General features: G+C 39.8%; 1 protein-coding gene across 4 annotated transcripts in view; it reads right to left on the bottom strand.

Moving 5' to 3' along the window:
* Positions 1-16116, bottom strand: part of RAPGEF5 (Rap guanine nucleotide exchange factor 5) — a 134593-nt gene that overhangs the window by 29668 nt on the left and 88809 nt on the right. For 3 of the 4 annotated variants that reach the window (XM_057418915.1, XM_057418914.1, XM_057418916.1), the window contains 5 exons: positions 8736-8829; positions 6978-7107; positions 5042-5139; positions 4253-4283; positions 3251-3329 (listed from right to left, as the gene is read on the bottom strand). In XM_057418915.1, the coding sequence (XP_057274898.1) occupies positions 3251-3329; positions 4253-4283; positions 5042-5139; positions 6978-7107; positions 8736-8829 (432 nt within the window). Of the gene's footprint in view, positions 1-3250; positions 3330-4252; positions 4284-5041; positions 5140-6977; positions 7123-8735; positions 8830-16116 lie in introns of all 4 variants that reach the window. The other variant, XM_057418913.1, reaches the window with a different exon arrangement.

The following is a 16116-nucleotide window of genomic DNA, read 5'->3' as shown; positions in this document are numbered from 1 at the left end:
CTCTAACAGGTCGTTCCCCAACCTATACTGGAACCTGGGGTTGTTCCTGCCCAGATGCAGGACTCTACACTTTCCCTTGTTATATTTCATCAAGTTACTCCCTGCCCAACTCTCCAGCCTATCCAGGTCTCGCTGGATGGCAGCACAGCCTTCTGGCGTGTCAGCCACTCCTCCCAGCTTAGTGTCATCAGCAAACTTGCTGATAGTACACTCAATTCCCTCATCTAAATCATTGATGAATATATTAAATAATACCGGTCCCAGTACTGACCCTTGAGGCACTCCACTAGTTACAGGCCTCCAACTAGACTCAGCCCCATAGACTACAACTCTCTGGCTTCTCTCCTTCAGCCAGTTCGCAGTCCACCTCACTACCTGATCATCCAGTTCACACTTCCTCATTTTAGCCGTGAGGATGCTGTGGGAGACTGTGTCAAATGCTTTGCTGAAGTCAAGGTAGACCACATCCACCGCTCTGCCATCATCCATCCACCGTGTTATTTCCTCATAAAAGGCTAAGAGATTGGTCAAACATGATTTCCCCTTGGTGAAGCCATGTTGACTGCCCCTCATAACCTTCTTATCCTTGATATGCCTTAAGATGGTACCAAGGATAAGGTGTTCCATCACTTTCCCAGGGATGGAGGTGAGGCTGACCGGTCTATAGTTACCCGGGTCCTCCTTCTTGCCCTTTTTGAAGACTGGAGTGACATTTGCTTTCCTCCAGTCCTCAGGCACCTCTCCCGTTTCCCAAGACTTGGTAAAGATGATGGAGAGTGGTCTAGCAATGACTTCCGCCAGTTCCCTCAGCACCCGCGGGTGCATCCCATCTGGACCCATGGATTTATGGATGTCCAGATTGCTCAACTGGTCTCTAACCCATTCCTCATCGACTAAGGCAAACCGCTCCGTCGACCTGACTTCATCTAAGGTCTCAGGGGTACAGGGCTCTTCAGGACTGCCCGCAGCAGAGTAGACAGAGACACAGAAGGCATTCAGTAACTCTGCCATCTCTTTATCTTCTGTCACCAGGGCACCCATCCCGTTCATCAGTGGGCCTACATTGCCTCCGGTGTTAGTTTTGTCTCCCATGTATTTAAAAAAGCTCTTTTTGCTGTCCTTGACCCTTCTTGCCAGGTTTAATTCTAAGGATGCCTTAGTCTTCCTAGCTGCCTTCCTACATCCTCTAGCAGCAGCCTTATATTCCTCCCAAGTGGCCAGCCCCTCCTTCCATGACCTGTAAACTCTCCTCTTCCACTTGAGCATACCCAGCAATTCCCTGTTTAGCCACGCAGGTCTCTTGGCCCTCTTCCTTGACTTCCTACATGTCGGGATGCTCCGATCTTGAGCACGGAAAAAGCAGTCCTTGAATGTCAACCAACTATCTTGGGTCCCTTTACCTTCAAGCAGCCCTGCCCATGGGATTTCCCCTAGCAATTGCTTGAAAAGGCCAAAGTTTGCCCTGCTAAAGTCCAGGGTTGCAATTCTACTTGGTATTCTACTAGTCCTACGACACAAGATCCTGAACTCCACCATCTCGTGGTCGCTGCAACCAAGGCAGCCCTCAACCCTTACTGCTTCAACCAGATCCTCCTTGTTAGTGAGGATGAGATCCAGCAGCGCTCCTCTCCTGGTCGGCTCATCCACCATTTGCAGGAGGAAGTTATCATCCATACACTGGAGGAACCTCCTGGACTGTGGCTGGGTTGCCGAGTGGTCCTTCCAGCAAACATCAGGGAAGTTAAAATCCCCCACGACGACCACGGCCTGTGACTGTGAGGCCGCTCTCAGCTGCCTGTAGAAGGCCTCGTCAACTTCCTCACCCTGATCCGGTGGTCTGTAACAGACACCTACAACAGTATCCCCCGTGCCAGCCTGCCCCTTAGTTCTCACCCACAGACTCTCAACTTGCTCATCATCTGTCCCTGGACAGAACTCGGTGCACTGTAGTTCCTCCCGCACATAAAGAGCAACCCCACCACCCCGCCTGGCTGGCCTGTCTTTCCTGAAAAGGACATAGCCTTCCATGACTATATTCCAGTCATGTGAGCTGTCCCACCACGTCTCTGTAATTGCCACCAGATCATAATCTCCTGACTTAACACAGGTTTCCAACTCCTCCTGCTTATTTCCCATGCTGCGCGCATTGGTGTACAGGCATTTCAGGGAGCGAGCTGAGCACACTGATTTCACCCTAGGATTGTAGGAGGCCTCCCAGTCTTCATTAATTCTGGAGTGCTGCCCCACTGGGGCAAGCCCAGCTACAACCCCATCCCCCTTCGAATCTAGTTTAAAGCTCTCCAAATGAGCCCTGCTAATTCGTGCCCCAGCATCCTTTTCCCTCTGTGAGACAAACCTTTCTCACTTGTCATTGTCCAGACTGGTGCCCTATAAAGCCAGCCGTTATCAAAGAATCCAAAGCCCTGCCTGTAGCACCAGTCTCGAAGCCAATTGTTCATGAACTGAATCTTCCCATTCCTTCCCACATCAGTGGAAGATGGAAGGAGAGAGGAGAAGATCACTTGAGCCCCAGACTCTTTCACCATCCGCCCCAAGGCCCTGTAGTCTTTCTTCATCCCCCTCAGATTGCGGGAAGCAGCTTCCTCCCCACCTGTCTGGAAGACCAGCAGCGGGTAATAGTCTGTCGGGTGCACCAGGTGATAGCAGTAGTGATTTGTGTTATACCTTAGTTACTAAACTGTTCTTATCTCAACCCATGGGAGTTGCATTCTTTTTGACTCTCCGTCCCTCCGGGAGCAGGGGGAGGGCAAGAAGTGGGGGGAAGTGAGTGAACGAATTGCCTGACTGGGTTTAAACCACGACACAGGAATATTCAGACTCCATGTTCAGTGCGCAACACAACTTGCTTACAGTGAGTTTGAAATCTCATCCTCTCTGTCATTTATGAGGGAATGATGGCAGCAATGTTCCTTTATATCCTTTGTTTAACATGGATATTTAACAACTGGATGCGCTGCCAACACTCTTGGGGAGCACACAGTTCAACTATAGGGCTGCTGGAACAACCAGACAGGACAAAACCCCCTTGAGATACCACATCATTGTCAAACCCCTGCAGAGTAAGAAGCAGGAAGCTAACTCTACACAGTCAAATCTTCTTCTGTAGCCTTAAGGTGCTGTTCAGAAGTTGCATGGAAGTTAAAGAAAAAAAAAATTACATTATGGGCAGCCCTTGAGAAACAATTTCCCAGTTTTGGAGTTTTTTCTCCACTCTTTCAATCATACTTACTTTCTTCTGTTTCATTCATGGTTCCCCTGTGCTGCAGCCAGTTCTCCTTTAGACTGAACTGGTGGAAAAAGGTTTTATTCTGTAAGGGAGTGGAAGAGAGAAAAAAAAAAAAAGAGAGACAACACTGACTCTTTGCATCCCTGCCCTTTACAATTCATAGAACACAGTATTCAGCCTATATGTCTGGCCTAAAAGGTTTCTGTATAGGAAATCCACACACCCTTTTTTGGATCAGTAAACTAGGAGTTGCCTTACTAAATAATGGCCAAGGTGGGATTTTGTTTTGGAGGAAGCAGGACACGCCAAGCCTAAGCAGCAGGCATAATTCAAGGCTCTCTGTAGTCATGTTCAAAGCCCATTTCTTATATACACTTACATACATTTTCTATGTACCAATCAGCCTATTTAGCAATTTCACTACAATCTCATGTTCTGCCTTCCACATTTCCGTAGCAACATTTTAATCTTATTATACACTTCAGCTTCAGCCCTGTAAATTTTATGAGCACAGCAATTCACTTCTGTGCAGTTTGTACACCAGCTTTCTCCTTCTGCATTTTCTCCCTCCAGTTAAATAGACAGATTTATGTTCCGCTCTTTCTTTCTCTTTCTCTGTCACAACAAATCCCCCCTTTGCTCTGTCTACTTGATATCCATGTCAATGCCTATGCTCAGCCTGGTTTGTCCAGATTACTACATCTCTCCAGCCCAGTGGGGAACTCACTCGCAGGCCTCCCCTGAATTCTGACATCTCCGAGCATCATGTTAAGATGCTAAACTGTCATAGGTTAGCTCATATAGCTGATATTCAGGCTCCAATGGCAGAAAATAAACATTCCTTATGTAATATTGAGGGTCTAACCTCACTGATGTATCCTGTCATATTTTTGGCCACCTGTCATTTTCAGTGGAGAAGCCAAGAAAAGAGAGGGAAGTGGACAGAGGGGAAGAAAGTGCGATAGTAAGTTATCTTTCAACCAGCAACAATCAGGTTTGCATTACCTTTCGGTGAGGTGAATACTCATCTACAGTGCTGAAACAAAAAGGAAAACCCAGATTATTCTCTCCAGCCAAAGCCTAGGAAAATTAAGTTTTAGCTGTTATAAAGTTTACATCAGAAAGCTTTTATTATTAAATAGTCACCACAGACTGGCTGCAGAGCTCCTTCAGGGAAAATTAAGGGTGTATGGCCTAGCCGGAAAACTTTTCTGTGACTTGCACAATGGATGTAGTGAAGAACAACGCTGCCAGCCTGTGAGCTGCTGGAGAACATGGGCGCAGCTCAGGGCCCTGGGGTAAGCAATCAGGGTCACCCTCAGGGACATGGCTCTTTCCACTTCCCCAGTGCCAAACCATGGAAATCAACTCCATTTGTCTGCAAAAATTGCCAAGGAAATATATTTTACAAACCCCACCACTGTTAGTAAAATAATAACCCCAAGATGACTACTGCAAGAGATTTGCTTCTCAGTACCACAGACTGCAGAGAGAAAATGAGAATTAAGGTACCATCTGAAGTCACAGACTCAGCTTCTGAGGGAAATTTTGCCATCTTTTGCTCAAAATATCACTCTACTTGCAAGTCATCACAACCAAAACAGATAGAAGTGACTGTTGAAACACACACCACTCAACAAACATCAGAGAAGATTGAATAATCTAGCTTTAGTTTAAAGAAGAGATTGTTTGTAAAAATGAATATAGTACTAGTTTTACTGAATTATAGCAAGATGACAACAAAAATAAGTTACACTCTAAGGAGACTTGATCACAAATATAATCAATACTCACTGCCGACGATGCACCCCCAGAATCTTCTGGAATTCTTTCAGGTCCTTCTCAAGAACTGGATATTCATACACATCATCTAACACATTCCTGTATATTGTCTACAAAATAAAACAGTATCTGTAAACATCTGATAATTCAAACATAAATCTAAGGCACCACATCAGCAGTATAAACCAATTCAGTCACTAGCTTGCTAAAGCTAATTTCATCACTATATTTAGGCAAGGGCTATAAGGACAGAATGTTCCTGTTAAAACTTCTAGACTGATCCATATTCAGCTTGCCTTTGGAGAAACAATCTTTATAAGATCATCAAGCAAGAAGGCAAAATGTTAACATTTTTGACTACACACACAAAGATTTAAAACAACACTTGTGGCTGTTACAGGAAACCTAGGTTAGGTCAGAAGAAAACATTCTGAAGCTTGAGAACAGACCACACCATGATCACCTATCCAAAATTATAACAAACAGGTTAATTTTATTACGACTTTTAAAATGGAGAATTTTCTCATTCACTTTTCTTCATGTTTGCATGCATTTTAAATTTAGTGATATCTCTCAGAAACAACTATCAATATAATCCTCATTGTAAGCTATTAAATAAATAAATAAACCCTAGTTATTTTAGGGGGAGGCATTGTCTGAATGCCATCAATCAGGAACCTCATTCAAACATGAAACGCACTACCTCAGACAAAAGGTAAATAAATAAGTTTTTATGATTGAAATTGTAGGAAGTATTGTCTCTATACTTTTTCAGAATCTGTGCATAGATCCTTCTCCTTCCCTTCCAAGAAAATGAGGATCATATGTATGAGCTGAATCATCAGTTTTTTTTGGTCCAATTAACATGCTTACATTCATAAAGTTCAGCATGAACAATTCTGGCTTACAATCCTACATATTGTTTTTGCACGTCTAACTTCAACTATCATTAACATTACTGCTGCTAAATATTGCACAGAAGCCTCAAGCAGAGAAACTGCGTGACAATACACATGGCCAGAAAAGACAAGCCCCATAACCTTAACTGATGGCTGGAATGATGTCCACTTTCCAGTATAACACTAGTGCCAAATAGCAAAATGGATTTTTGCTTCCATATACAGTGTGTCCTACTCCAAAACCAAAACAATACCTAAAAAAATGAAGCTCAAGACTTTCTCCAAATTCAGTTCAATATTTCATCCCTTTGTCTTGAGTGAAAGATTGAAAAGAACAGTTTCAGACAAAGAATCTCATTGGGAAAGGTGGAAGACCCTGCATAGTCTCCTTAAATACTTTCATCTTTCAAGCAGCAAGGGGAAAACAAACAACCCAAAAAAACCAACCAAAAAACCCCAACCAGGTGGATCCTGGGTCAGCAATGACATGGCTATTTGTAAATTTACAGCAGAATCATAAAAGCTTTTGGAGCTCATTCAGAAAGAAGGACATAATTTCATTTATTAAAAATACATAAAGCTTTACTCCGCGTACACCTGAAAAACACTGTGGAATAGCATTTCACTCCTCAAAGCAGCATCTCTTACAAGGACCTCAAAACTTTCTCTTCATCCACGATCCTCTGCATGCTGACTGTAGCCCCTCTTTTGGCAGACACAAACAGTGTGTCCAAGGAACCTCCACATCTTTGTCGTTTTATTTCTTACCTTCACTCTCTAACTTTTCCAATTTTCTAGAAAGCATGGAGTTCTATAAGTTTCATACCTGAAAGCAATGTTTTTGACATTGAGTGTATTGACTTTACAGGTCTTCTGTTCAAACTGACTATCTGTAAGGCATTCAAGGAAGACACAGGTAAATAATTTCATATTCTAGATATTGTGTATAAAATTTAAGTATGAAAAACTATAGATTTGGCTGTTGCAGCTTTTTAGACACAGTATGTTAATTAAACAGTGCTAAAATGCACCATAAAGTATTTCATTACCTTTAAAAATTGTTTTAAATGCTCATCTTCATGTAACCAGTCTTTGTAGAGAGAAGTCCACTGTGACACCAAATGCAAGACTTTTCGTTTCCTACAGGACACATCAGAGTCATCTTCTTTACCTTGGTGGCTCTTAGCACAATAGGTACAGGAGGTTAAGGAACAAATAATAAGGTCTCACTGAAAGTCAAGAATTAAGTGGTAAAAAGACTTTGCAATCATCTCACTTGCTAGTGAAAGTTTTTTTTTATGATTTCTTTTTTTTTTTACTACATTCTTCAGTTTAAAACGTTTTATCTTATCTGGAGCTCTAGGAGTTTCATCAACTTTTTGGAATTAAATTCTCAGTAATAGAAATGTCAGTTCATCTTCTGTGCCAACAGGATTTTTCTCCTTTATAGATTAGAGGGGCGAGCCTATAAAAGTAAAATCAATTCAACAGGAAGTATACAACGTTGAGTCATATCTTTTCTGCAGAACTGGGAATGAACCTTTGTCCTGCAGACTGGTGCCAACGTGAATGTCTGTGGGAAGGAGAGCATCATTAACAACAACAAAAATCCCAGGCAGAAGAAGTCAATTTCTTTTTCCCTGCACAAATTATACTATCTGAAGAAATGACACTATTAATTTAAAGGAAGAAGTGAAAGAATCCGTTTCTATCATTGTTCTCTATTCACAAAGCAGTAGCACCAAATGACAGAAGATACCCACTTTGTACATTGTTCCTGTCCCTTTGCTATTCTTTCTTTTATTAGGTCAAAAGATGATGTTTTCACTACAAAAGGTAAAGCTGAAAAAAGAAAAGAGAAAAAAAAAGTAAATTCATTTTATAGCTACAAGTTCATTCAAACAATGATCCCCAGCGTATGGAAGTAATTGGAAAGACAAGAAAAAAAATCTTTTATCTCCGAATGCCTTAAGAATTATATACTGCATCACAGGATGAAAGGAGCAGAGATTGTAAAATACTTAGAATCCATTTTTTTTCTTCACATTCTGAAATGTATTACACAAATATAGGCATTCTAAGAATCAACATGTATGTCTGGATAAGTTTTAACCCCACTTCAAATGTTACTCTTTGACAGTTAGAAAGGTTTATTTATCTTTAAACAAATACAGCAGACACAAGATTGCATTGTTGCTATAAGTTAGGTATCTCTTTTAACACATTTTTCAATCATTCTTGTGAAGTTAAGTATGTACATACACAAATGTGTGTGTTTTAGATGCAGGTTTATCCAGAGGCACCTTTAGCTTTGTGTTTCCTCGTATCTAACACAAAACTGTTTTACAGCAATTTAATCTCACCACCTCTTGTGGTGATGACATCAATATGGGAACAGATCCTTCCTTTCTTTCCTCCTTAGGTATCTGAAAACTGTCCAGTTTACAGTTCTTTTTTTTTTCCCAGTAAAACAATCCCAATTCTTTCAATCCTTCTTTGTAGGTCTTTTTCTCTAGGATACTGGTAATTCGAATTGCTCTCCTGAAATGTCTCCTATTCATGCATTTCTTGGGGTTTGATGCCAAAATCTCAGGTGCAGTCCAACTTCTAAGCATGCCACAATAAATATTTGACAATTGTTCTCTTTTCTCACCACTTTTACACACAACCTCGAAAATAATTAAATGGGTTGTATTTCTATAACATCAATATTCAAAGAGCAAAACTAAGGCATGCAATTTACATTTGATATAAGGTTTGACAATAGATAAGCCTAGTTCTAAGCGTGTGCCCTGTTAATGCAACACTTAATAAAAGGATATTGCCTCAGAAGTGCCTGGCACAAGTCATCGGTCGTCATGAAGACTGTGTACGTGAGAAGGAAGTCATCCAGGAGAGTTTCTGCAGAGGAAGACAAAGAAGCCCAAGGGGCAGTAAATTAGTGAGGGGAAGAACAGAGCATCTACTCTTGTTAGCATGCATGGGAGTGATAGGACACCCATTTCTCCCTCCCCCCAAAACCAAAAAGGTCCAGAGCATACAGAATACCTCAAACTTCAAGTTTCAAACAATCAGCAGTATGTTACCACTCGAGAGATCAGATCCTTGATTTAACAAGCATATCCCCTCTTCTCAAAGAACCAACAAGCACAACTATGCACACAATAACCCAGAGTTTGGGAATCAGATTCCAGAGAAAGAGTCCTTATCACAAACACCACTTGGCTCTGCTGAATGCAATGCAACTTTGCCACCAACTAAGTTGTTCTGGAAATTCAGAAGAAAATCTTTTAGTAATAGGAAAGAGAGAAAACTGTGATAGCCATGTACTTAACATGTAGATTAACATCTACACACAGTGATAGCCATGTACTTAACATGTAGATTAACATCTACACACAGTAGCTGAGAACCGTGAAATAAATAGACTGAAATCTTTAGCTGGTTAGTCTTGTGGGAATCATTATAAAGTGCTGATAAGTTTTCTTTAAGATTTATTTAATTACTTTATGCGAGGTGTTTTCCTCCACCTAGTTTCTATCAGTGTTACAAAACTGGGCTGAAGATATTCATGAACAGACCATTGCTACTCACTGCAATTGTAGCACCTCAGGCTGTCAGGAGAAACAGCACTGTCAATTTGGAACCCTGTGTAACTTTCTCATTCCTCATTCCTTTGCTACACCAGTTTTGGGATTTTACTGCACATAGCAAGAGGCTGGAGGACTAGGTTTGCTCTAGGATGAAGGGCTTGGGTAATCTTACAGTGATCTTAACAACCCAGTGGCAGAGCAGAGATAAGACAGACTTTTCCTGGAGGTGTGCAGCAAAATGATAAGGGCCACCCACCAGAGATTACACCAAAGGAAAATTTGTCTAAATACAGGGTTTGGGGTGTTCACCTCCTGTGAGGAGGGTCAACCACCAGGTCAGGTTGCCTAGACAGACTGCAAAATCTCCAACATCAGGTATATTCAGGGATTGCCTGGGTAAAGCTCTGAGCATCTTGATCTTATCAGACCCGTTTTGAGCAGAGTTTGAACCAGATGACTTCACAGATCCCTTCCAAGGAAATTATTCTACAGTTCTTGAACAAGTTTGCTTCCAATTTTATTAAACTATTCACATATGATGTATGATCTAGGAATGAATTTGTATTTGGTTCACAAACAACAAAATCTTTAGTTTTCTTCAAACAGGCAAGAGAATTATATTGTTCTTTTTAACCCCAAAACAAGAATGTTTGTGTTTGTATTTTTTTCTTCCCAACATGGTAATATTTTCCTCAAAGTTTTGTGGAGTTCCTGCTCACTGTATTTCTTTGAATTCCAGCAGATATATTATGTTCCCTTTAACAAGAAAACAGGTTTGCAACACCTGCTTTCTCAGATAAGAACAGGAACAGAGGCTGAATAATAGCAGTAACTTATTCCAGTTATATAGCAGAGAAAAAAATGCTTTACCAGTATAACTAGTTGTTAGTAGTTAGTATCAATTACTCAGTTGTAATTTAAGTGGTGGTTTACAACTGTGAAAACTACAACTACAAACAATACCTCAAATGAGAAAGATAAGGTTGAGCCCTGATTTCTGTATCCCAAGTTTCTCACTATTTGTTTGCAATCTGTTCTAGTCCAAGCTAGTCCTCATCTACAAGCATGCAACTGAGAGCATCCCACAAGCTTTTCATGCCAAGGCTGCAATTTCACAATAATTTAGACCAATTTGAGTTACAGCTGCCTTGTACATCCTTGTCAGTGAATTATTGACCTCACAGCTGCAGTGTAGGATGGCAATAAGAATTCATCTGCACATCATTCAAAACCAGATATTATGGGGATATCACATGGATGGATAGCTACTGATATCCCACCCTGTGAGCATGGGATTCAAAATACCTCCACTGTTCTTAAAAGAAAAATAAATCTAGCTAGATCAATGTATTTAACCAGCTGATCTAGAAAAAGTCCTGACCCAAAGACAAGCAGCTAAACCCCTTGACATTCAGGATCAAAACAATTAAATTCTTTATATTTCACCAACATTGTTAAAAAATGGTGGAAAGTATTAGCTCTGCATAACAACTATATTTTGTTTCAGTAAATGAAAAGACATTGTGAACAGCTTGTTCTATATCTGAAAGGTCATCTATTCATTCTGTTGCACATCTTTTGGATGATACAGTGCAGCTATTAAAGTTCGAGGTATCACAAACATTTATTTGGAAATCACTGATCTTGGAGTCAACAACCACATTTTAGTTCTTCACTAAAATGTCACTGTGCAGTGATCCTCATGAAGTCAGAGATATTTACAACAGATTATTTCCCCAGCTTTCTGTATAGGTGATATCTGAGTTTCAGGAATACATAGCCATGTGTTCAGAAAAGAAACTGAGTACAGATGAAGCAAAACTGCAATGTTTATCAATGAAATTCTGCAACTGATTTCTTTTTTCTTCTAAATGCAAAAGAAATTCTAAGAAGAAAAGTTCATAAATTATGATTCCTGTAGCTTGTATATGGGGCTAGATCTCTTCAAATTGTCTCTGAACTTGCTTAGAAATTTAAACCCTGAAGGAAGTTTGGAACAAAAAAAAAAGTCTGAATTCTACATATGGTCCATTAATAGTATCATTCACCTGTTAAATTACTTTAACAAGTAAGCAATGAAAGTGCTTTTGCTAGATTAAATATCTATTACAAGGAGACTTATATATTTATATACATAATATATATATTATGATTTTTTATATAATTTACCTAAAGACTTTACAATAATATTCATATTTTCAAATGCCTGCACTAGCTTGTAGGTATTTGTATTTCCCTGAAGTCCTACTGTTCACTGTAACTGTCTTCTGCATTTTCTTCCTAAATGCATTGTAATTTAAAATCATTCCAGAATGGTTTTTTATGCCATAGAAAGGGCACAAAACCTGAGGGTGTAGTGATTCTTCAAAAGGAATTTGTTCAAAACAAACAATTGGACACTTCTCAGATACGCTTGGACATTAATACATGTCCACAAATAGTGATTTGCTGTTTTTAACCTGCAAACAGAGAGAAAGACAAAGTGTGAGAGAATTTATTCACATCAGATTATTCATTCTGCTACTAATGGCCACTAAGAGCAGAAAATTTGAAAGATGAAGGGCTCTAAGTGTACAATTTGGGCTGATAATTATGAACATGTCTTTACAGGGTTTTTCTGTTTAGTCACAGTTGATTTAAGAATTAAGGGAGAAAAAAAGACAATTCCACTCACATCATTATTTACAGTGCACCATACCCCCAGAATGGCAGTGAAATACATACCTACCCCTGCTTTTAAATATCACTGTGTCCCAGTTTCTGCATTAACTTGCAGCCATCTTCCCCGTTATTCCCATAGAAAAACTTTCTTTTCTCTTTGTAGTACACAGGGAGAATAAAATGCTTAGTAATAGCTGGAAAAGAAAAGCTCAAACTGGAAGGGAAGTCTGCAAAAGCCTGTGAAGTTATGCTATATTTTTAATTCCTCTCCTTCATGAATTTCTTCAATAATTTTCTTCTAGCCATCAATCTAATTTTTCTTTGCTCCTCACAATTTTCTTTTATTTGGCTAAGCAATTATTACAAAGTATGCAGTTAGCTTGCAGCTATGGGATATTTAATATCAAAGACAATTTCAAGCATTTTAAAGCTTCATAAGGACATGCAACGGAACCATCATGAGTCCAATGGGCTCTTGTTCTTGCAGCATTTGGGGGGCAGCCCTAGGCAGTAATCTCACCACACTGAATGTGTACAAGTACCACAGGCATAAAAATAATTAAAAGGCAGGCACTGTGCTTGTTTGTCATTAAATAATCAATTTGCGTCAGGTTCTGCTGAGACAGCTTCTCATGGGCTGTGTGTGTCCCCTCCTTTCACCACGTGAAATAAGGCAGCATGGACACCAGCTTTACTGGGAGCTGCTGAGTACAGCTCATCCCATTTTTCTTCCATGTACAAGTCCTTCTGCAAGATACATTCAGGGTGGCTAAGGGATGGAAAAAGAATATATATACATGGGATGTTCTCACACACATGAATTTCCCAGGAAACATCTGGTTTCAGCTGGTAACTAAAGGACCCTACAAGAGGATAGATTTAGATTAGATATCAGGAAGAAGTTCTTCACTATGAGAGTGGTGAGACACTGGAACAGGTTGCTCTGAGAAGCTGTGGCTGCCCCACCCCTGGAAGTGTTAAGGTCAGGTTGGATGGGGCTTTGAACAACCTGGTCTAGTGGAAGGTGTCCTTGTCCATGGCAGGGGGGTTGGAACTAGACAGTCTTTAAGGTCTCTTCCAACCCAGACCATTCTATGACCCAGCAATTTGTCTGCATGAGAGGTTGTAAGTGTATTGCATGTGTAAGGTAATGATGACGATAGCAAACAGTAACGATGCATGTATTTGGTGGGGAAGGGCGATCTAGAGTCCCAGAGACAGTAAATGGTCATATATTTGGATAAACAACACACCATATATGTCCACGTACTTATAAAATCCAGATGATTCCCTGCTGCTTTCCATGTGCCCATTTACCTCTCTAACCAGTTCATACCCTTTCTCTGAGAGGGCAACTCTGCAAATATTAGCTCAATATGATGTCACAATTGTAAACGCCAGGAGGGTAGAATGGGTTTCTTACATGGAATTAGATACCAAATTTGATTCTAAAATGGGTACCAATTACCAAGCCTTGGGTTAGAAATGAATACAGATCTGTAGAGAGAAACTGTCCGTGATGCACATTTAACAAATTGGGACAGGCAGTACACTTTTATGGTGTTGCCAAGTCTAACACCTGTGAGCTCTTCTCAAGCATTTTCTTAAACTACCACAGCGGTACAAAGGCATCAGTGTAGCAGTTTCACATTAATAACTTCTTACATAAACATGAAAAGAGACTTAAGCTAAACAAAAGGCCTTTGTCAAATGGAGTAAAAAATTATTTTTATTAAATATATTTGAGGGCAGTTTTTTAAAAACAAATATTTCAGTTTAGCTATCACATACAACAAGCAAAGAACGAAAAGTAGGGAAATATTCCAATGTTACAGACAGATATACTTCTCTAACTATCCACCAGGCAATTTGTATGTCCCCATACTATATACTGGTAAGCACATGCACCAACCAGTGTCTTTAAACCATCACACCTAAACAACACTGGATACACATTTACATTACAAAGATGTTCAGTGGATCAAATTGAACATACCTATTGCTCTATTGGTAATATTAGATACCCTGTCCAGCTAAGCCAGAAATAATTATTCCTAATGCCAGTTTTGAGTCATTAATCCCTTTATACCCACAAGAAGAGATAACCTGAAGACAACTTCCAGTTTGTCCTGGCTTTCTGATCACCCTGTTACATCGTGTAGGAACTCCAGCAGCATGAAATATGAACAAGGGTTAGACACACATTTTTCAAACATCAATGCAAAACCTGAGGTTTGTGTCTTACTGAGATCTCTTTAGGGTTACTAAAGAAGGGGAAGGGGTTGAGAAAGAACAAGTCTGAGAAATAGACATATTTTAGACAACATTCAACAAATTCTAAAATTCTTTAGCTACACCATTCCCCTTTTGTGATTATGGCAAAAACAACATGGTGACCACATGGTCAGCTCCTGACATCCCCTTATGTTAATACACTTACCAGCATTAGCTAGAATTCCAAATTTAAAAATCACCAACAACTTCAAAATATGCTCTAATTTACATTCACTGCATCATCCCTACCTTGCAGGACCAGCCACTTCTAATATTTAGTGAGGCTCATTGTCCAGAGCAATTTTAGGAAGAAAAAAATACCCAAAACCCAACTGAATCCTTTGGGGTTTTTATCTTCCTGCATATGACTGAAAAACTGGGGTCAATAATGCTAACATACTTTGTGACTTCAAAGCACATACTGGAAATGATTTTTTTAAAGACAATATTCACTGATGGGGTTAGCAACTGACTGCTCAGAAATAGTTAAAATTTGCATTTCTCACAGTCATCAAGAAAAGCAGCCCTATGAGATGGGGTTATAGCTGGGTAAACTGATAGATGAGCTCCCTGTGCCTGAGTAAAACGGATGCTCATTACTCACTGTTTTATAGGGAACAGACATTTTCTTCTATTTTAAATATTCACTCACCACATTCAAATTAAACTAAGTGAGGGCTAAAGCAAAGCATTATCAAGTTTTTCAGCCTCTCAGTGCTGAAAGATCTTAAGCTTGATAAATTCTTGTCACCTTTCTTACTCCTTTCTGTAAAATGAGAAAAATTATAATCACACCTCAAGGCAGACAATGCTACATGTAGATTTCTTGCATGTTTTGATTCACATATTACTATGCAATGCTCTGAAACCTTTCAGGAATGCAAACGTAGGTCTAGAGAGTTGTAGCTGTAATGGGAAAACTGCTTGCTCTGCAGAAATGGAAAAACGATTTGAGGGCAATTGTTTTCTAAGATAGGAGTTCCTCAACAATCTGTAATTCCACAGTCATTTACTAAAAATGTCAGGATGTCTTTGAGTACAAACAGTAAATGCAAATTGCTGTCATTACTATCTGATTTAGCAAGGTATAGCTCATGTCTGAGAGTGCTGAGTGGCCCCAGATCTCCCTTGCATTCAGCAGATGGCAATGGCACTGAGGACCTTGCAGGATTAGCCCTTAATTCAATATCAAATCATATAATAATGCTATGCCACTATGGACACAGCATGAAGGAAAAAAAAGAAAGAAAAAAAAATTACACTGAAAAAGAAGGTCAAGGGAAAAAAGAACATCAATAAATAATGTGCTGCTAATGTATTAAAACAATTACAGTACTTTTGTCATCTAACTACTGAAGCACTGAGAAATCAATGCACAAAGGAATAAAGAGCAAGTCATTTATTTCTGGCATTAGGCTAGAAAAGGGAAAAATATAAGGGCAAGATATTTAACCTGTACAACCAGACTTCTTATTAGAGCATAAAAGTCAAAACTAGGAATAATTTCTAAGGGCATCTCCCAGAAACTTCTGGCAGAATTTTAACATCTGCAGAATGACTCAAACACATTCTGTCTGGTAAGGTCAAAGATCCTTCTGAAGGTGCATTCCAGTTGCTGCTATCACATGTATTGGAGCAGTTCCTTACTTCATTTGAGGGA

The sequence above is a fragment of the Pezoporus wallicus genome, unplaced genomic scaffold (genome assembly GCF_028554395.1).
Source record: "Pezoporus wallicus isolate ANWC-B61680 ecotype Strahan unplaced genomic scaffold, APGP_CSIRO_Pwel_v1 contig_47, whole genome shotgun sequence".
NCBI lineage: Eukaryota > Metazoa > Chordata > Aves > Psittaciformes > Psittacidae > Pezoporus > Pezoporus wallicus.
The sequence above is the reverse complement of the archived record's forward strand: the minus strand, read 5'-3'. Positions and strand labels throughout refer to the sequence as shown.